Raw genomic sequence first — 22,872 nt, forward strand, 5'->3', positions numbered from 1 at the left:
CCCCCCCCCCCCCCCCTTTGAGTGTGTGTTTGTGTGCGAGTGTGTGTCTGTGTGTGTCTACACCTGTTTCCCCATTCTGCATAATAATATAGCCTATCCTATCTCTCTCTTCTGAAGAATGCTTGTGTGTGTGTGTGTGTGTGTGTGTGTGTGTGTGTGTGTGTGTGTGTGTGCCTCTGTGAGAGTATGCATGTGCACTTGTCTGCATCCATCCCCTTCTCTGCTCTCAAGAAAAGGACACACTGGCAAGCGGTCCGTTGGCCCCATGGGGAATGCGAATAGAGAGAGCGGTCTCTCTCCACACCCTTAGTGAGCAGACAGGGAGTGCCACGGCTCCTGTGTTTAGGCAGAGCGCCAGACCCCCTAAGCCATCATCCCTCACTCTCCACATCACCGTCACCCTCCCCATCCCCCCACCCCTCACCACTCCAACTCTCTCCTCCGCTCCTCTCCACCCCCTCCTCCCCCTCCCACACACACACACACACACACACACAGACACACGCACACACACACTCCTCTCTCCTCTCCTAAGTGGCCCGCCCCCACGTGACCGCTCCTGGCTGCTCATGGGCCACCCCTACACAGGGCTCTGTCCAATGGGAGCGGCGGATGGGCATAAACAGAAGCATAAGGCTGCATGCTTATGACGGGGGAGCCGAGTGGTGTGTTCAGGAGCGCTGCTGAGAGGGGAGATGCTTTCCTTCGCGCATGAGTGAGCCGAGCGTCCCTTCCACTCGCTATTTTCTCCCCTTTCTCTCTCTCTCTCTCTCTGTTCTTCTCTATCCCCCTTCCTTCTCTTTTTCTGCAACCATCTGCCGCCTTGTTCACTGCCTCAGAAGACAACACACTCGCTCGCTCCTCCTGCACACCAGGCACTGGAGAGGGAAGACATGGCTTTGACACTCAGATGTGAGTACAAAAGGCTAGACTTGGAGGGGGGGGGGGGGGGGTGTATGTTAGTGTAAACAAAGGAAATGCTCTGTAGCTCCAGCACTGAATGACCAGAATAAAAGACTGTGTTATCGTATGAGATCACAGCTACATTAAAAACATTTGTCTGTTGTTGTATGATGGATGTGCCATATTTGCATTATTGTAATGGACAGATGTAGCAGATATTTTGTATCTCCAGTCCTACCCTATGTATACCAAAACAAATGGTAGAAATATATTGATAGATTAAAGTAATTTGAGAATTTTCACTGAAATATTATCAGTCAGATGATTACAATGATGTACACAGGCTTTGGTAAAGTATTGTGTGTAAATGGAATGATGGTGTTTTTAATATTTGTCAACTTTGGCTTTACCTTTAGATTCTGAAGTGAAGTTTGGTTTCATATGAGGATGCCCCTTTTCCCCTTCTTACTGAGATAAGGTGAGCCATATTATGTGAGCCAATTACACATCATTTAGCATTTTAATAGTACAATTATGTGGGAGTGAATTGTATTCCTCCATTGTATTCAGGATTTAAAAGAATTGCTAGGGCAACACTGACAAGAGCCCTAACTGATGCAGCACAAGAAAATAGAAGGCAAGTAGCAACACTGACGAGCTAAAAATACTCCTACTCAACTCCCACTGTGTCAGAGACATATTGGGAAACTCCTCGGGGATTCTGTCTGCGATGCTAGGCACGGTATTGATCGATTGACTTGAACAAACTTGAATTTCTCTATACAGTGCATCATCTCTTACCAGACAAGTATGGGAATGCATGTAACAGCTAATCAATGGACAGACAAGTGTTGTTTGTCTAAACAACAATAAATAGTGTTCTCTGAGAGGCCATATTGTAAATTACTTTGACATTTCATATTCTTAGAGGGTGGGGAGACTATCCCCAGGTACTTGGTAAGAAAGTCAGATGGGTTCACCAGGAAGGATGATGCCTGAAATGCACTGGATTTGTTGGAAAGATAGTGTGAATGGCCTTAAATCTGAAGTGTAAAGTTCATCCTTGTTCATGAAAGCCTATTTTGCACAGAATGCTCTGAGGGGTCTTTAAACACCTAGCTGTGTTATTTCTGGGGGTATTGCTTGATAACTCTATTGCTATGCCACGAATGGTTTCACTCTCATTTTGATGGATTCATCCATAAAAGATGCTGCGCTATCTTCTAAAGCTGGGTTTGCCATGACCGAGCTGAGTATGAGCTGAGCATGGCAACTCAAACGCCCACACACTCACCTTACCCCACACACCTCAGCGCCTCGTAAAACCCCCACACACACACTTACACCACACACCTCAGCTCCCCTTTGCAAACCCCCCGCGCACACACACACACACCACACCTCAGTTCCCCTGACAAACCCCCGCACACACACACACACACACACTCACACCACACACCTCAGTCCCCCTGACAAACCCCCGCACACACGCACACACACACACACACACAAACACACACACACACTCACACCACACACCTCAACATGGCCACCTCTCTGACCCACACAGTAGGGAGAGTGCAGCGCAGAAAAACACTGCACATTTGCTCCCTGTTGAACGCCACATGGCCCCACTCTGTGTCTAGCACAGGAGGACTGTTATGTTGCCCTGCACATTTATGACTAGGCCTGGCACCAGAAGGCTTATTTTTTTTCACAATCTGCAATCTGTGGCGGACAGATTGCAGGGCAACAAAACATCATATGTTCAGGGGATGTGAAGTCTGAATGATGATGAAGTGTTAGGGACACGTGGATGGGATAAATTGAATAATCTGTAGTTGCATACAGTGTATAGATTAGAGGAAGGAAATCGATTTCTTGAAGTATTGTGTGGTTATGGGAAGGTGCTGGTTATTTTCCCATTGACACGTGCCATTTAAAACGTGACTTTGCCCTTTTCTTCGCTCTCATTAACAACCTCGGCACAATGCACATGCACCCTTCACAAGTGATTAAACTAAAAGCACGACCTTGTGTTCATCTTATTGTTAATTAAAGCCGTGAAATGAGATTCATGTCCTGAACACACAGACAGAAAGATCATGCCCTAGTTGACTTTAGAAAAGCAGTTAAGCACTACCAGAGGAAAAAAAAAACCCTAAAACATGTTCCCTTCATCAGTACTTTTCTGTTGCGTTGACTCGAAGACAGAAGTTACAAGTGATATTACGTGTCAGAGCAGCGCTGTGTATTTGATTACGTCCTGTTTATTGACCATTACAGTGATTGCTCTGAGACTTCCAGGCAGCCCCCCACCCCCATCCCCACAATGTCAGCGGGCTCATCCCCCCTGAGCATGTTTATCCACCGGCGCTGGCGCATTATCGCAGTGGCTGACAGGGCCTGCCTGTGGCTTAATCCCAAATATCCCTTTCAATCCACTCGCCTGACAAAGGTCATGAAATGTAGCCCAGACAGGCACCTCCCTGGCTGCACCCACTGGGTCGGTCTCTCTCTCTCGCTCTCTCTCTCTCTCACTCTCTCTCTCCATCTCTCTCTCTCCACCTCTCTCTGTCTCCCTCTCTCTCTCCGCTGGTATTCCCATCGTCCCCAGCGAATGTTTGGGAGTTCCTGAGATCTGGGTCACCACTGTTTGTTCTGTGAAATAAAGAGTATTACACAGAAAGTTATTTTGACAGAAATAATTACATTGTCTTCATCTCTGAAAGTAAAGCCCCCGTCTCATCCAAAAGTCCTTTTATTTGCTGTTTCACAATTTACAACTGAAGCTGTTGTCCTCTCAGATTGTCTGGGAGTATCTTTAACAGTAAGGCATCTGACTACCTTTCCACAGGTGCTGATGGTGAAGAGAGAAGAGACCATGCAAGCCGCCAGTGTCCAGCCCAGCGCAGAAGAGCGCCTCGGGGGTGGTCATCGCCCCTCCCTGAAGTCCGAGAGGACCAACTCAGATGACCATCAGTCCCGGCCACTCACGTAAGCAAACCAAAGAGCACAACGCTATGAAGCCGATGTACTAAGGACGCATTCACACTAGATTGTTTGGTCCGGATCCGGATTAAACAGACCCAGTGTGAAGGTAACCTAAAACAGTAGACATTGTTTCATGCTGTTTAATGTTATATTTGTGCCTTAAAACAGCTCGATGGTAGGCTGGGTGAACCCTGCCTGAACATCCGGGGAATTTGAATTTCGCCCGGCAGCTCAGGCTGGAAACCAGCAGATCTATCTCCTCTGTTTACTGCCAGAACCTTTGGCTCCAATCAGAAACGGCCATGCTCTAGTCCTGGCACGCTATTGGCCGGTGACGTGAAGATAACGAAACTTAAGCGACGCGAAATGCAGTAGAAACAAAGCGCAGCCTCCCCAGACTAATGTTCAATCTTAAAAGATTGAGCTTAGTATGGTGAAAACGATGTTTTGAGCCCCCAACGTCGTCTTCCAGGCAGTGTTGCCACCGTCGACTTAAAGGCACCTAATCCTAACCCTAACCCATGCCTAACCCTAGTGTCTTCCAGGCAGCACTGCCTTGAAGACAACATTGGGGGCTCAAAACACCAAGAAACCTTAAAACATGACATTGTATGTACAAACAGACCACACATGAGTAAAAACACAATTGGGCAGGTGTAAGGCAAGCTCTTCTTACTCATGGGGTGCATATGGGAAGGCTAGGGGAAAGTGGGAAAGTGGGGCAAAAATATGAGTGATTGAAGGGTGCCACGGCATTTGTTGAAAACAGCTTGTGTCTGTTTTACAGTGAAAATGTTCCACAATGTTCCAGATTGCGTTGAAGTGTAGCCTATCTATAGGGCCAGCTTTAAGAAACAGAACCATTACACCAATAGCACCAGCTCTGTCTCTTTGAATCATGTCAGCAGCAACTTTTATAGCCTATAGCTGCACAAATAGTTACTATTATATTTTGTAAGTAGATAAGAAAGACTTCCCTGCATTATCTTGCTGTTTGTTGGCATCTCAGTAATTTCCCGCATGTAAGCCGCATTGTGTATAAGCCGCAGGACAGTGTTTTATGCAAGTTAAAAGAAACAAAACCATATCAATACCATATTAACTGCCCCCCTGTATTAACCTCATTGCTGAAGAAATTTTGCAAAATCGATAAGCCGCGGCTAATAGTCGGGAGATTACGGTATACAATATATTGTATTATTTTCACGATCCCTAAACTTGTTTTGTTTTAATGTTGTCATCGGTTGACTTCATTTAGCTATGCTTGTGATAACCTACAGTTCAGTTGTGCACACCGCAAATTACGTTGGAAGGTGTTGACGGGCAGTGATTAACCAGATGAAATATTAGTTTAGTACACTTCTAAATAAAATGGCAAGCCACAACTTTCTGTGGACAGAAAAAGTCTGTACTTGGACTGTCTTGGCACATCTGCCTCTATGTGCTAAGAATATCTTATAAACGTGTTAACTTTTCATTCCCTGAGCCGTGGACACTGTATTCACATCACTAACTTTATCGACTCTCAAATATTAATATTTTTGCACTAACAGGTTGATTTTGCTTTGGCTTGAGTTTTTATACATGGTCCATATCTCTGCCTGCAGCGGTAACAGGGTTTGTTCTGAAAAGGACCCATGTGTGTGCATATGGTGTTCATAATATCCTGTGCGTGATATGTGTAGCCTATTTATCTCAAAACAATCCACCCTCACTTATGGCTCCAGTGGGAACGTGTCCCTGAGTGTTCATTGAACATCTTGTCAAATCTCCATGAGCTCCAATTTACAATTCCTGTCTGTTTGCGCCTCCTGTAAGTGTGATGTATAGATACATCTCCAGTCTGACAGATCTAATGGGCAGCAGATCATCATGGAGCAGATTGAAAGGGAGCCACGTACAGTATGAATGTTGCCAGGATAGTTTTTTACTGCCTAATTTTCTGCCCATATTAATCTCAATCAAATGTGACCTTTCCTATTAATCTAGCCTTGAATTCTATTTTTCGTTACTATTCAATAGTAGTGCTATTCTGTGCCGGGGTGTAGGCCTATTGATTGACGATTCATTGCATTTTCCGGTATAGGCTTTTTAATCATAACACGTTTCCATTCATTCCCTTAATAGGGTCCCCTTAGTGTAAAGTGAAAGGGCACAACACACTGTTCCTCATAGCAGTGAGGAGAAGTGGTGTCTGCTGCTCCCAGTTTCATTTCACCTCTTTCATTTGCCTTCTATAGTGGAAACATCATTAAGAACAACAGCCATTGCCAACTTTCCCTTTTAGTATGATTGCTATCATTATCCCCCATCCAATTTTGCTCATCGTCAGCTTGCTACCTCATGTTACACAATCAGACCTCTAGATGGTCTACGCGAGGGCAGTGAAGGCCCAAACTGCGTGACAGTTTGCGACAGTAGATGTGATCCATGTACTGTATGTGTCTGTGCATGTGTGTGTGTGTGTGTGTGTGTGTGTGTGTGTGTGTGTTAAGAAGGCCACTGATAGAGACTGAAAGCCCTGCACTTGCGCACGCGCATGACATGCAAGTTGTAGGCTACAGACAGTTCGCGGGTGATTCAGCAAGTAGAAGATCTCCGACGTTGTTCCTGATTGTTACATCCGTGTAGTAACTAGCTTAACAGTTTCTAACATTATAATTTACTTACCGTTTAGTCTAAGTAGAGATTGTGCGTCCATGACGAACTGTAAGTTGATTCCTTTGTTCATTAGAAAGCATTCCTTACTATAGAAAGTTCGTTTGTCATACAATCTTTTTGGTTAGCTCTTAGCCATATGTAAATGGCAATTATGCCTATGTCTGCTTAATTCAATTGTGTTTGAAGTCTAACGTTAACAGTTAGCATCCAAATGTGTTCAAGTTGTATAGCAGATAGCATCCAGATTCGTATGTTAACGTGATTGCTGTTATCTCCGTGAAGCATTCTTTGTGCACGTGATTGCTGCCCATTAGCACCTTAAGTGAACGCCTAGCAATGTGCATTTCATCCTGTATACGTGTTTGGTAACATATTGATCCAAGAACTTGAAATATTTAATACATTACTCAGAGACGTTTCATAGGTTTCATATGTATGTGTATTTGTGTAAAGTAAGTGATTGGTGTAATTTATGCCAACCAAGTTATTATTTCTGTCTTTCCTTTTAGACCACAATTTCTATAATAATTCACCTTAAATAATTAAGAAGATAAAACCACAACGTGTGGGAAGTTCCTCAGCTTTATACCAGTGGTGCCTCATCTGACCCCTGTGTATTACTGTGCTGCCTGAATATTTGCATTAAAACAGCTAACTGCATTCCAGTCTCAAGAAGTGTTCTTACCGACACGCCAAAGCGACACTGCTACACACAGACCTCACCTAGATACAGTCCACTAAAGCCACTAGTTTCAATATTGGTCCTTCGAGCCGGATTAGTAGTGCTACTTTGGATTCCTTTCCTTTACTTTCAGAATGTATCATCATCCACCTAGTAACCTTCTATTACCCCCCGTGCGCCCTAAGCGCCAGTCTCGTCAGCCTGCCTTTTTAAGAGATTATGATGTCCAGCTTGCTGGCCGGCGGCGAATAGTGCAATCAGAAGGAAGTAATGCAGCACAGTATGCACAGGGGCGAGAAGATAGACAACAGAGGACAGTGGATGAAGCCAGGAGGATAACACCATATTCATCTCGCTCTACCAGCCCTATTAGTCAGGGTGATGACGTGGTGATTGATGAGTGGAATGCCATTGAGGACCAACAGGCAGCTGGAGCACCAGAGAGGGATCATAGGCCTTCTTGGCCTCTTCTTAGACATCGAGACGGCTATGAGACTCAAGGGCCAGAAGCACCGCAGCATAGTAGACCTTATGGGATGTCATCTTACGAGCAGTCAGCACCAAGTCCTTATCCTGATGCCATCCCATCCTTTCGCCATCTGCCCTTCACACAGTAAAATCGAAAGAGTTAGATTAACTCTTAAAGAGTTGATTTTAACTCTGCCTCAGATAACATATGGTCCCACTCCACACAGTGTCATTTCAACTCTGCTCCCAGAGTAAGATTTTCAGAGTTAAATTGACTCCCTAGAGAGTAAAAAATGTACTCTGTTTAACACTATAGGAAGTTAATGGAAATTAACTCTAGGGGCAAAACAACTCTTTGCAGTGTAAATTTCATATTACTCTTAATAGTGTTAATAAACTTTAGGGCAAAACAACTCTTTGCAGTGTAAATTTAAACTTACTCCTAATAGTGTTCATTTATCAGTACTTTATTTTGCACTTGGTACTGGTTACCATAACAAACGGCACTAAACATTAGAAAAAAACTGACTAGGCATTGTTAATAGAAAACATTTATTGAAAAAAACACAGTTAAACAGCAATATAAAAACTGTTTGTTTTCAATGTTACATGTTTTGGAAATAAATGGACAATGGTCTGTTGAAACATACATTTCTTTAACATGCAAAAAATTAAACATGTAAGCACACATGCATCTTAATACCAACACATGTTCAAAACTCAATCCGACTCAGCAATACAGACAATTTCTCGTGCCAGGAATGTTATTTAGTCAAGTAAATTTAGTTGCTTCATTAATTGTTTAATATCAGTCAAGTGATCAACTCACCCACACACAGATACACTCTTTTTCTCTCTCTCCACACACACACACACACACACACACACACACACACACACACACACACACACACACACACACACACACACACACACACACACACACACACACACACACACACACACACACCTCTCTGATTTGTCCAACATCAATGTTGTAGATTATAGTTTGAATTAATGTGTACATGTTGCGCAAAGACTCACATTATTCGGTGGCAAAAATAAAATAAGCTTTGAACAACTCGTCAAATGCCCCAGCGAAGTTTCCTTGCATGGAATGGCAATCTTTTCGACAATGATGAAAAGTCCATGGATCGCACTTTTGGAAGTACCAACGACAAGAAGATATGGTTGACGGGTCTGGACGATTGAATCTAGATGTTGTTGGATGCTGTTCCCCATCTGTATGAAAAACAAGCAATTTCAACTGATTTTACTGAGCAACATGCAAATCACACACACGCGCACACACACACACACACGCACACATGCACACACACACACACGCACACACACACGCATACGCACATACACTTAAGCAAAATGTGACTACAAACCTTTCTAAATACGACAAGATTCCCCATTGCTTGAGAGGTAGACATCTTTCCTGCTTTTTTACAGCCTTGTGCAGAAAGGTCGCTGTCCAAACCAAACAGAAAATTGGCAAACAAAAAAATGTGTTATTAGTTTTGCTTACGGTATAGTACCAGTCAACAGTTTGCACACACTTTTCCCTCTAATTAAGAGGATTTTTACATTGTAGGACAAATGAAAGATCAGACATTAGGTTCTTCTAATATCTACATACCATACAATCACTACATGCCAATAACTACATACCATCTAAATCATCAGTCCCTGAGAGGGGTGTTTCAGCTGCCTGGATAATTTCTTGAAATAAGCCACTTACTCGGTCTGCATCATCATCTCTTTGGTGCTTATTTGGAGACAAGACAATGGTGTCATCTGAATCCCATGACACAAAAGAAACATCTGCTGCAAAACAGAGGTCAGAATAAATCAGTATTATAACCATGTCCAGAACATGTGATGGCAGTATGTCATGTAATCTTTGATGGCTGACTGGAGAGGCTTAAAGACGACAAAATCAACATCACAACCTCCACAGCATGACATTCCATTTTTAAAAAAGTTGTTGTGATATATTCACAAAGCTGGTACACTAACAGACCTTTATCAATGATCTGCTCCATTACATGACTACATTCCATCATAAAACTCACCATTTTCTTCTGCAGGCTTCAGCTTTAATACACCACAATTTGGATTCTTCACCAAATCTTCGAACACATCACTGTCAATCTCTGTACCAGACTCATCATACACTTTTAACCCAGCTTGGTGTTTGACTTCAGTACCAAATTTGATGAACACTAAAATAAAAACTGAACATTTAAAACACACAACAACAACAACAACAACAACAAACCACAGACTAAAACAATGCAACCATTTTAATAAATCAGTACCTTGATTTAAAGTGGCATCAGATTCCACAATGTTAATGTACAGTATTTCTGGTCTGCCTTGTATTTAACCTTCACCGACATCCTGTGAAAACATGAAATAAAACATTTGTGGGCATAATCAACACCTCTTTTAAATACGTCTTCAAACAAAGCAAGTAACAACCATCTCAGTGATATTAACTTAACTATTTAATGATAAAGCTAACGTGTTGGCACTTTGCACTGGCCACGTGTATTCCATACTAGCTATCAATGAATTCAGCTATCAACACAGGTCCTTGATAGCTAACTAAGTTCATCATCAACTTAGTTGGCTATCAAGGACCTTGTGTTGATAGCTGAATTTAATTCATTAGTTCATAGCAAATTTTGAAATTACGTTTTGTAACCAACACATTAAGACCAAATTCATTGCCTATGGATGCATGATCTATGTGAAAAATGCTTTATGGTAGAGCACCAACTTGCTAATTTGATAGCTATTAATGACCGTTAATGTTAGCTAAATAGCATGCTAACCCAACAATAAAAGCTAAAACGCTTTAAATAGCTAACGTTATTCATATATTGTCTGACAGGCTAAACAAGTCAAATATTGGCCATTAAACACGCTTACATACTGGTATCATATTTGGTCAAGTAAACATTAACGTGATACAAATAAAATACATACAACATTGTCCAACAGTGAAGTAAGAATTAGCTAGGTCTAGCAGCTAACGTTACTGAGGCTTCCCCATCCGTTAGCATGCTAGCCCCTGGAGGTCAACACATTTTATCATGATATCTTGACCATTGAGGTTAAGTTACACTATGCTTTCGCAATCCGCTTATCGTGTATCATTTTCGATGTATACTACTATACGGAACATGTCAAATAATTGTCTCTAGTAAGTGTATTTTAGATTAACATTTACTAACCTTCAGCACAGCAGCATTCAGGGGGATTCTTCCAGTAGCAGCTAACGTCTTCTGCTCAGACTGGCTCCTCCGATTTCGCTGCATAGTGCTACTGTACATACTGTGGCTAACGGTCGTTCTTCTCTGAAGTGAGATGCCAGAGGGCATGTTCCAGTTTGACAGTCAGTTTGAGAAAATTGTCAGTAAAAACAAAAATAAAAAAAACGTCTCAAATCTTAAGATACCATAGGATGACTTTGGAAACAAATCATCAGAAATGTTTGATCCAAATATTTTTTCTTCTAAAATGGCGTTCAAATGTCCAGAAAATGGGGCGGAGCGCCATTAACTCTCTTCATTTTAACTCTGTTTTTTAACAAAGGTGCTAGAATACATTTTACTCCAACCAGAATAGGTTTAACTCAATTAGAGTCAATAACCGTTTACACTGTAATTTTAACTCTTGGAATTTTACTGTGCACCTCTGCCAACGCTTTAACATCAAAGCCTAACCTGCCTCATCCTTCTCAGCCCAGCTCTAAACCAGCTCCTCAGGCAGAAAGCACACCTGCGTCCAGGCCTCAATCAGAGCACCACTCACAGCCTTATCAGCAACGGGATGTAAGTCCAGATGCTGCACAAAGAGACCACCATGATCCTGTTGACCCGACTCCAGTGAATAAGAGAGAGCAGTTCATTATGGACTCCATCAACAGGATGATGAGTGAGCTACAAGTGATCAAAGATCAAACAAGGTCAGCATTGCCTAAGAACACACAGGCACCTCCTCCACTATCAAGTCGACAGCTCTATGAGGATCACTTACCTTCATCACATGATTATAGGCAACGGTACCATATGCCTGCCTCCAACAGCCATCTTTATGCCGATGGGTTTCCATACCAGTCTGCATCTAACATGAACCCACCAAGACCTTCAGACTCACGCCGATCAACCAACCTCACTTCAACACGCACGCCACTGAATCCTTATTCGCACTATGGGCCAACCACATCTGTTCACGATGGCTATGTCCAGCAGCCACTAGCATTCCTAAGAGAGAGAACCTACCGAGGACCTATTCCAACCATTCCTGACTTCTCAAAAAGAGATCCTAGTGAGTTTACCCGCCTTAAGATTGCATTGGACAACCTCCTACCTCCTGATGCCACAGACCTGTTCCGATATCAGGTTCTTCTGGATCATCTCAAGTTAGAGGAGGCTCGTCTAATTGCAGATGCCTATTTGAACTCACCTACACCCTATGCAGATACCATGGCTGCTTTGACAGATAAGTTTGGACGACCTCAGAAGCTGGCCCTAAAGAAAATTGCCACTGTGATGAGTGCTCCAGATATCCGACAGGGAGACTCACAGGCCTTCCAGAAGTTTTCCTTACAAGTGCGTGCCTTAGTGGGAATGTTGCAGACGCTGGGTCATGAAGGCGCAGTGGAGCTTGAGTGTGGGTCCCACGTGGAACGTTTGTTAAGTAAACTCCCCTCAGATCTACGCTCAGAATTCCGCAGATGTATGTGCCGCCTACCTGGTACCGGGTACAACCTCACAGACTTTTCAGAATGGCTAGAATATGAGGCATGGTGTCAAGACAGTGAAGGTCAAGCTATCTTGAAAGAGCCAGCCAAAACAGATGGTAAGCGGAAGGCAGATCCCAAGCGTGACTCCAAACTCTCCCGTCCGGCCACAGTACTCCACGGCGCTGAGGAGGCAGTGCCAGTAGTGAAGAAACCTGACCGCACAGGCAACAAGAAACCGCAAGCCTACTGCCCATATTGTGACAGCAAGGAGCACTTCTTAAGCCAGTGTGAGACATTCAAGTCATTTGATAAAAATCAGATCATAGAGTGGATTAAGACCAATCGACGCTGCTGGCGATGTGGAAGAGGGCACACTGCAGCAGAGTGTACCCTTAAGAAACCCTGTAATAAGTGTCAAGGTAAACATCTCCAGATACTGCACGAGGTCAATGTCAAACCTGCAAAGGAAGAATCATGTCTTGTTAGCTCTGCCACAGAGATCCTTTACCTGGACCGACCAGTGGAGTTTAGTCGTGTCCTCCTGAAAGTAGTTAGAGTCCTTCTCCGTCATGAGAACAAGACACTTGAAACCTACGCAGTGCTTGACGATGGTTCAGAACGTACTATGCTCCTGCCTGCCGCAGCACAGCAGCTAGGGCTACAAGGACCTCCAGAAACGTTGACCCTGCGGACCATTCGCCAGGATGTGCAGACACTGGACGGCATGTCTGTTACCTTCCGAGTCTCACCCATTACTCAGCCGAACAAGGCCTTTGTGATTGGTGATGCCTTCACATCAAAGCGCCTCAGCCTTGCTGATCAGACCTACCCTGTGACCAGCCTCAGGTCGAAGTTCAAGCACCTCCGTGACATCCCTCTCCAGCCATTCGACCGAGTGAACCCTTTGCTGCTGATAGGAGCCGACAATCCTCACCTGATCAATCCCATCGAGCCTGTTTGTCTTGGACCTCCAGGTGGCCCTGCAGCAATCAAGACCAGGCTCGGTTGGACGCTTCAAGGTCCAGCTAGGCTCACAGAGCTAAAATTGTCATCCCAGCAGTGCTTGTTTACATCGCTCAGCCCACTAGAAGTAGAGTTGCGGAGGAATGTGGAAAAGCTTTGGCAGCTCGATGTTTTGCCGGCTAGAGGTGAGAAGCAGGTGACACGCTCTCGAGAAGACCAACAGGCCATTGATCTCCTCGATTCCAAGACCACCAGAGTAGAGGTTAATGGCGTGCTAAGATATGCTACCCCTCTGCTTCGGCGAAAGAATTCTCCTACCCTTCAAGCTCCAATGGAGGCTGTGATGCCAAGGCTCAGAGGCCTAGAGAAACGCCTATTGAGAGACATGGATAGTGCAGCCTCCTATGAAGGAGAAATAAAGAAATTGGAAGCAGCCGGTACTGTTGCGAGGTTACCTGTACATGATGCTCCATCTGGTGGTGAGAAATGGTACATCCCGCACCACATGGTGCAGCATAACGGGAAAAATCGCATTGTGTTTGACTGCTCCTTTCAATACAGAGGTGTGAGTCTGAATGATTCTCTGCTGCCTGGCCCTACTTTGAGCCCTTCCTTACTCGGAGTCCTTCTGCGGTTCCGAGAGCACAGTGTTGGCATAAGTGGTGATATCAAAGGTATGTTTCACCAAGTGCTGTTACTGCCTGAAGATAAGCCCCTTCTGCGTTTCATCTGGCGCCACATGCAGAGAGAAGAGACACCTGAGGTCTACGAGTGGCAAGTGCTGCCATTCGGGACCACCTGTAGCCCGTGTTGTGCTACCTATGCGCTACAGCAGCATGTCTTCAACCACAGCGGTCCCAACAGCATGGAGCGGTTCTCCATAGAGAGGTGCTTTTATGTCGACAACTGTTTGCAGAGCCTGCCGTCTGCCAGAGAAGCAAAGCAACTGATTGACAATCTCAGAAGCCTCCTTGCCTCTGGAGGATTCGAAGTCCGACAGTGGGCCAGTAACCAGCCTGAGGTCATAAACCACCTACCTGCTGAGGCCAGGTCCGACAAGCTGGAACTATGGCTGGCACATGACAAGGGCGAAGCACCTGAGTCAACGCTAGGCCTAATCTGGCATTGTGGTGCCGATACCTTCAGCTACAAGCACAGAACAGTAACCTACGATCAGACCACCATGCGCAACATCTACCGTGTGTTAGCCAGCCAGTATGACCCACTTGGGTTCATACTTCCCTATACTACACGGGCGAAGATACTGGTTCAGCGGCTATGGGACCAGCAAAGGGATTGGGATGATCCAAATCTCCCTGAAGACCTGCTGACAGCTTGGCAAAGTTGGGAATGCGAGCTTGAACACCTACCTCATGTGCAGCTACCGAGATGTTACACACCAGCAGACATGGATCATCCAGACACCCAGAGAGACATTCACATATTCTGTGATGCGTCCGAGAAGGCCTACGGGGCCGTCACCTACCTTAGGTCTGAAGATTCCAGAGGCACGATTCATGTTGCCTTTCTCCTTGCTCGCTCACGAGTCGCACCTAGGAAACAGACTTCAATTCCCAGGCTGGAGCTGTGTGCCGCAGTGACCGGGGCACAGTTGGCAAAGCTGTTGAAAAGTGAGCTCACCTTTGACATCCGCCACCTTGTCCTTTGGAGCGATTCAACAACGGTCCTGACGTGGCTCCACTCGGAGTCATGCCGCTTCAAAGTTTTCGTCGGCACCAGAGTGGCGGAAATACAAGAGCTTACTGACCTCAAAGCCTGGCGATACATTGAGTCATCCCTGAATCCGGCCGATGACCTCACTAGGGGCAAAACCCTGCAAGAGTTAGTTCAACCCCACAGATGGAGTGAAGGACCAGACTTCCTGAAGTTACCACCTGACAAGTGGCCGATTCTTTCTCCATCTAATGACTCAGTGGTAGAGGATGCCACAGAGTTCAAGCGTTCTACCTTCTGTGGGCTGCACACTTCTGACGCAACAGGAACAGACGGGCCTACATTTAAGACCTGGAAAGACCTTGTGGAATCGCTAGCGCAAGAGCTTCACGGGGCGGCCGGCCTGTCTGGACCAATTGCGGCCAGTATGTATCAAGCTGCAGAAATGCTGGCATTCCAGAAGACACAGCAACACAGTTTTGCCAGTGACTACGAGATTCTCAAGGCAGGTAAACCTGTAGCATCCAGTAGCCGTCTTCTTTGCCTGTCACCTGAGTTTGACTCAACCCATTTGGTCATCAGAGTAGGAGGGCGACTCCGCAGAGTGGAGGGACTGGATCCAGAAACAGTTCACCCCATTGTGCTTGATCCAGGCCACCCTTCTACTAAGTTGCTCATTCAGGAGTATGACTCAAAACTTTGCCATCCTGGACCTGAGCGAGTATTCGCTGAATTGAGGCGCAGAGTGTGGATCTTGAGAGGCCGTGAGGCAGTGAAGAGCCACCAACGAAAGTGTCTGGAGTGTTGTCGATGGAGATCGAAGCCAGCTGTCCAGAAGATGGCCGACCTGCCACCAGCTCGGCTCAGGTTGTTCAAGCCTGCTTTCTACTCCTGTGGCATCGACTGCTTCGGTCCGCTCGTGGTAAAACTGGGGCGAAGAACAGAGAAAAGATGGGGGATACTTTTTAAGTGCCTCACCACCAGAGCGGTACATATAGATGTGTTAACCTCAATTGACCTTGACTCCTTCCTGATGGCTCTACGGAGGTTCATAGCCCGGCGGGGCAAGCCAGCCGGGCTATACTCGGACCAAGGAACCAACTTCCGAGGAGGAGAGAACGAGTTGAAGGAAGCCTTCTCCAACATAAGCCCTGATGTCCAGCAACATCTTGCCGCGCAACAAATTTCATTCCACTATAATCCACCTGCTGCTCCCCACTTTGGTGGTGCATGGGAGCGTGAAATTCGCTCGGTTAAGACAGCCTTATACACCACCGTTGGCTCCCAGACTGTGAGTGAAGAGGTGCTCCGAACCGTCCTCATTGAGATTGAGTCAATACTCAACTCCAAACCACTAGGCTATGTTTCTGCAAACATAGCTGACTTAGATCCGGTGACACCCAATTGCTTGCTACTGGGGCGGCCTGACAGCGCACTGCCTCAGGTGGTTTATCCACAATCAGAGCTTCTTGGACGTCGGAGGTGGAGGCACTCTCAAGTCCTAGCAGATAGATTCTGGACTGCTTTCGTGAAGAACTACTTACCTGGCCTGCAGAGGAGAGGGAAATGGACGTCTCCAGCTCCTGACCTCACAGTGGGCTCTGTAGTCATGATGGTGGACCCACAGATACCACGTTCGCTCTGGCAAATTGGGAAGGTGGTAGAGGTGTATCCAGGCCCTGACAACCATGTTAGGTCAGCGAAGATACAGATCAAGGATAAAGTGTACACCAGACCCATTGTCCCTCTCATCGTTCTACCTGAGATCCCGGACGACGATGGCGGCGGACAGTGACTGGAGTGAGGATTCGTGGCCTTTCTAGAAGATCACATTTGTTACCAAATGTGGGGGCGGCTATGTTAAGAAGGCCACTGATAGAGACTGAAAGCCCTGCACTTGCGCACGCGCATGACATGCAAGTTGTAGGCTACAGACAGTTCGCGGGTGATTCAGCAAGTAGAAGATCTCCGACGTTGTTCCTGATTGTTACATCCGTGTAGTAACTAGCTTAACAGTTTCTAACATTATAATTTACTTACCGTTTAGTCTAAGTAGAGATTGTGCGTCCATGACGAACTGTAAGTTGATTCCTTTGTTCATTAGAAAGCATTCCTTACTATAGAAAGTTCGTTTGTCATACAATCTTTTTGGTTAGCTCTTAGCCATATGTAAATGGCAATTATGCCTATGTCTGCTTAATTCAATTGTGTTTGAAGTCTAACGTTAACAGTTAGCATCCAAATGTGTTCAAGTTGTATAGCAGATAGCATCCAGATTCGTATGTTAACGTGATTGCTGTTATCTCCGTGAAGCATTCTTTGTGCACGTGATTGCTGCCCATTAGCACCTTAAGTGAACGCCTAGCAATGTGCATTTCATCCTGTATACGTGTTTGGTAACATATTGATCCAAGAACTTGAAATATTTAATACATTACTCAGAGACGTTTCATAGGTTTCATATGTATGTGTATTTGTGTAAAGTAAGTGATTGGTGTAATTTATGCCAACCAAGTTATTATTTCTGTCTTTCCTTTTAGACCACAATTTCTATAATAATTCACCTTAAATAATTAAGAAGATAAAACCACAACGTGTGGGAAGTTCCTCAGCTTTATACCAGTGGTGCCTCATCTGACCCCTGTGTATTACTGTGCTGCCTGAATATTTGCATTAAAACAGCTAACTGCATTCCAGTCTCAAGAAGTGTTCTTACCGACACGCCAAAGCGACACTGCTACACACAGACCTCACCTAGATACAGTCCACTAAAGCCACTAGTTTCAATAGTGTGTGTGTGTGTGTTTGTGTGTTTGTTATCACAGGGAGCTGCGGGAGAGGATCCAGCCAGAGGTGACGGAGCTGATCAAGCAGCAGCGGCTGCACCGTCTGTGCGAGGGCACCTGTTTCCGCAAGATCAGCGCGAGGAGGAGACAGGGTAGGATGCCCACTCACTCAGAGTACTCCCCCAGTGTGGCCCTAACTATGGCATCTCATGCCCTACTATGCCTCCTAAGCCTCCTAACAACAAACACTAATCCCAAGACTGAAAGAAGCACAGAATGATCAAGGCTTATAGGGTTACGGCTGAGATGAGTAGATGCGGTGAGATTGTATTTCTGAACCGACCGTAAAAATACATTTGAGTTCAGGCACATGGGGATAGTCACAGATCCTAATAACTTTGCATATGCTAGTAACGTTACAGATGGTGAAATAGAAGTTGTATTCAAAGGCAAAATCAAGGCAATGAAGATGGTGGATTATAGGTAGTGACCTGGGGGGGAGAATCTGTTTCTACAGCCAAGTAATAGTAATAGCCATGACACTAACGCTTAACCCCTCTTTGTGGGCCGCAGAGGGAGGCGACATTTGTTTTTGTTGTGCTATTTTTTTCAGCTTTCTGTATGTAGGACAATGCAGGATTAGGTATTTAGACCTGCCGTCACCCTACCACCATAAATTAAATTTGTATCATTCATAGTCATAGCAGCGAATATCATAGCCCCCGGATGAGAGTGGAAATTTCTGTTTACATGAGCATTTTTCAGATAGCCTATGCTCTGTGTAGGATATGTGAGTGTACACAGAGTACTTTTTCCATTCACCAAAATGCGTAAATCACATGGAATCCTCTAATGTAACTGGACGGAGGTCTAATCAGCTAGCTGAGGCGAATATGTTTTCATAGATTTCATTAATTTATGACGATGGTGGATGGCAGCATCATGTGTATGATGGAGGCCAGCTAGTCTTATCAACCGATTCGGAAGATACAGGGACAGAATGGCAGCTGGGAAACCACCTGACCCCTTTTTTGAGCTTTTGCCATGATGAGTCAGATTTGATGACACACTGTATTACTGCTATGAATATTGCTATGAGGGAGGAATCTTACACACACACGCACACACACGCACACGCGCACACACACACACACACACACACACACACACACACACACACACACACACACACACACACACACACACACACACACACACACACACACACACACACACACACACACACACACACACACACACAAATGAAAACAAAACATTGGAGAAGCAGTACATAACTCACTACTCTCTTTTTCTGCAGACAAATTCTGGTACTGTCGCCTGTCTCCCAACCACAAGGTTCTCCACTACGGCGATGTGGACGAGAACACACAGGGACAAGTGCCCCACGACTCCCTGCAGGAGAAATGTAAGCACCTCTCTGCCAATTCCACATATCAACCTTGGAACAGGGGGGGAGCGGAAACAATGATTGATATTGAATTTAATCTGGCAATTTGGTTGCTAAAAGCGTTTTTTTTTTTGCGCCCATCGGCTTTGGCAGTGAAAAGTCCTTCATTAATCAAGGTTTGACAATAGTGCCAATAACGCATGTCCTGCAGAGAATGAGCCCAGTTTGTATAATCGGCTATGTGAACACCATGCACCTGGCTGCTCGACAAATAATGACTGGTTCGAGAAGTCGCATTAATAATCAGACCATTAATCACTGTCCCTGTTCTCGTTTATTAAATGTAACATTTGTGTTCTTTGATCCTGTCCGGTTCTATGTGCAGTGAACATTTCCGATATCAAGGCTGTGCTCACGGGCAAGGATTGTCCGCACATGAAGGAAAAAGGAGCACTCAAGCAAAACAAGGTGAGCCATCATTTTTTTTCTTTTTTTACCACAAGCTTTCGCTCATTTATTGCTGGAACATTCTGTATGTGCATTTGTGGCTTAGTGCATTTGGTTTTTGCACAACAGGCCGGTGTTAGGGGTGCAATATGATAATGTATGTTTAAGATCAGCAATTATTTATGTGCAATGTGTTTTCTATGTGCAATACTTGCCCATGTTCTGTAAGATGTACATGTTTCCAATGAGCCGATGAGTATCTGGAGTGGATGTAGGTACTAAGTACTAAAGTACTAAAGTATCTAAGTACTGTAGTACACACTGATTTTTCGATTATTGTACTGTATTGTTAACACTTCTAATTAGGGGGATCATGTGATCCCATAACTGTGTATATATTTGGGTGTGTTTCACTGTTTCTTGTGAGGAAGGGCTAACGCCCAAAACGTTACAACATTACATTTTCTATCAGGAGCTCATGGTGTTGCAGACTTTACTCTTTTATCCATTTGGTTTCCCATTGGCATCCACCAAGTACAATCCAAACCCATTTGCATCAGTTTGTTCTTTGCTTGCGTGTGTAGGCTACTACAGAACACCATTGCCTGCTACATCCTGCTTCACTGTATAAATACATCACAAACAAGAATGTAATAAATAAATAAATTGAATGTGCTATATCATTGAAGTAACTTGACTTGACGACCCACATAAATAATAAACAAACAGGAATCCTGTGCCATAAGCGTGCTGCGGAGGTGTCCTCACGGTGACCTCTGATGGGGAGAGGAGCCGGTTAGGTTGCAGCTTCTCCTCGCGGCAACTCACTCGACCGGAGCCATGGGCCCAAGCTGAGTGCATGACTCAGAGCTCACACCCCAAACGGAGGCAGAGAGAGAGAGAGCCTCAGCTGGGTATCACGGCTCACTAGCAAGCGAGCGGCAGGCGCTTAAATCATTAGCCAGATTAGCTCGCCTAGCCGTAATGATATAGCGGCCCAGTCATGAGTGATGCCCCAGAATCCGGGTGGAAATCTCACATACAGCTCGTGATTGTTGTTTTTTGAAGTTATATGTTTGGGCTTTTTAACAGGACCGCGAGGAAATAAGGGGGAATGGGGGGGTGGGGTGGGAAGGGAAGTGGGGGGTTAGGTTTGGGAATTGACCTCTGGCCAGACTTAGTCTCAAACCCTGGTCCTAATCAACACTGAGGCCGTCCACAGTAGAGGACGCCAACACTTTGTGCTAGGGCTCCTACCATGACTTCTCTTCCTTAAATCTGTAACAATCCCATTTGGCAAACCAAACAGAAAGCGTAAACATTTCCGCGAGTCAGGAGCTGATATGACTGGTTACTCTGGAGTGCCAGCCACACTGCAATGTCCTTGTTTTTGTAACATCTTGCCCCACTCTCCCAGCGGGGGAGCTGGCAGGGGACAGGTGAGATTGTGACAGATAGACCATCTGGCGCGTGGCGTCAACTCAAGGAGAGATGTGCAAATGGAAACCAGGGGGGTGACGGATGCATTGGGAGCACTTGCTGTTGTTGGATGGGTGCAGTGCAAGCCAGGGGCTGATGCAAGTGTTTCATTGCGTTTCAGGAGGTGCAGGAGCTGGCGTTCTCTGTCCTCTATGAGTCAGAGGCCAGCCTGAACTTTGTGGCACCAGACAAACATGAGGTGAGAGGTGTGTGTGTGTGTGTGTGTGTGTGTGTGTGTGTGTGTGTGCATGCGTGTGCGTGTGTGAGAGAGAGTGTGCGCGTGTGAGGGAGAGAGAGAGAGGAGGGAGTGGGCATGTGTATAAATACAGATGCTACTTAATGCTGAATAACAAAAGAATGGTGAAGTCAACAAGAAACATCACTTGCTAGGTAGTAAAACATTAAATGTTTTCAAGGAGTAATATTTAGTTTGCAGACTCTATGCTTTTTTATTGACTTCCATAATAATAACAGGTGAGACGCACATTCTTCGGCACAGGGACAGCTCCCTTGGCCAGATAATTGAGTATTGTAACTGGCCCCCGCATTAGATTTATACTAGATTTATACATGTAATGAGAGTTATCTTTGTATCTTGTTTTGTATATTTTAAAGGCACCCATTTATGAAATCTTGTTCCTACAGTACTGCATTTGGACTGATGGCCTAAATGCCCTACTGGGTAAAGAGATGACTAGCGAGCTCACCAAATCTGACATGGAAACCCTCATTTCCATGGAGATGAAGCTTCGCCTTCTGGACCTCGAGAGTATCCAGATTCCGGACGCCCCTCCCCCGGTTCCGAAGGAGCCGAGCACCTATGACTTTGTCTACGATTACAGCCAACAGACTTAAAGACAGGGGAGAACCCAAACTACCCCCCCCCCCCCCCCCTCTGGAGTCCCTCACTGTTCCTCTTCTCCTTGCACTCTTTGTACTCCCTTGGTAGGTTTGTCATTGAGGAGTCGTCTTATCTCCTCGGCGAGGCTGTTGTGATAAGTGCGGTGGGGACGTGCCCGGGGCGTCTCGCTGTTCCGTTTAAACCCCTGGACCACTTTGACACAATTTCTCCTGCTGGGATTCCATCCCCGCTGCCCTGACCTTGTTTCTCTGATTGTAATTGGACAAAGTGTTCTGCGACGGCCTCGTGTAGTCCCTCCACCCCGCCGGCTGAGTCCACATAGCTCAAGTGCGGAGCGAAGTGGCTGGTCCGGATTGATGACCAGGGACAGAGTGAGGCCAACGCTTTGCAACAGCAGAGATGCTCAGCAAATTAGTTGCATTTCACAAGACATCATGTAATAAGTATCGAACACATTCTGTACTTTTCTGACACTTAATTTAATTAAAAACCAGACAGCTACTATTATGTAATGTCTTATTTGTTCCCAGTTTCATCTAACAACTTTTTTTTTGTGATGATCTAGAAATTGTCTACACAGAGTGTATGTCCAGAATATATCTTTCCGCTGAAGTATTGTCACCTGTGAAGCCCCCCAACCCCCACTGAGGTTTTGATGAACTGAATCCGAGTCAGAGTCTGACTGTGCATGCGTGAGTGCGCGCGTGCCTGCGTGTTGCCTGGGCATGTCTGTTTACATTCCCAGTGCTTCACTGGTCTCCTTGTCCTGAATATGTCCTG

At 45.3% G+C, this 22,872-nt stretch overlaps 1 protein-coding gene across 1 annotated transcript; it reads left to right on the forward strand.

The window, feature by feature from the left end:
• The first annotated feature begins 551 nt into the window (after window positions 1–551).
• Window positions 552–22,704, forward strand: si:dkey-56f14.7 (engulfment and cell motility protein 1). Its single transcript, XM_062538707.1, has 8 exons — window positions 552–912; window positions 1,320–1,381; window positions 3,761–3,900; window positions 17,936–18,048; window positions 19,215–19,322; window positions 19,690–19,772; window positions 21,352–21,429; window positions 21,876–22,704. The coding sequence occupies exons 3-8, from the start codon at window positions 3,767–3,769 to the stop codon at window positions 22,083–22,085; spliced, it is 726 nt and encodes a 241-aa protein (XP_062394691.1). The 5' UTR covers window positions 552–912; window positions 1,320–1,381; window positions 3,761–3,766; the 3' UTR covers window positions 22,086–22,704.
• The last annotated feature ends 168 nt before the right edge of the window (window positions 22,705–22,872 follow it).

Source organism: Sardina pilchardus, chromosome 6 (genome assembly GCF_963854185.1).
Source record: "Sardina pilchardus chromosome 6, fSarPil1.1, whole genome shotgun sequence".
NCBI lineage: Eukaryota > Metazoa > Chordata > Actinopteri > Clupeiformes > Clupeidae > Sardina > Sardina pilchardus.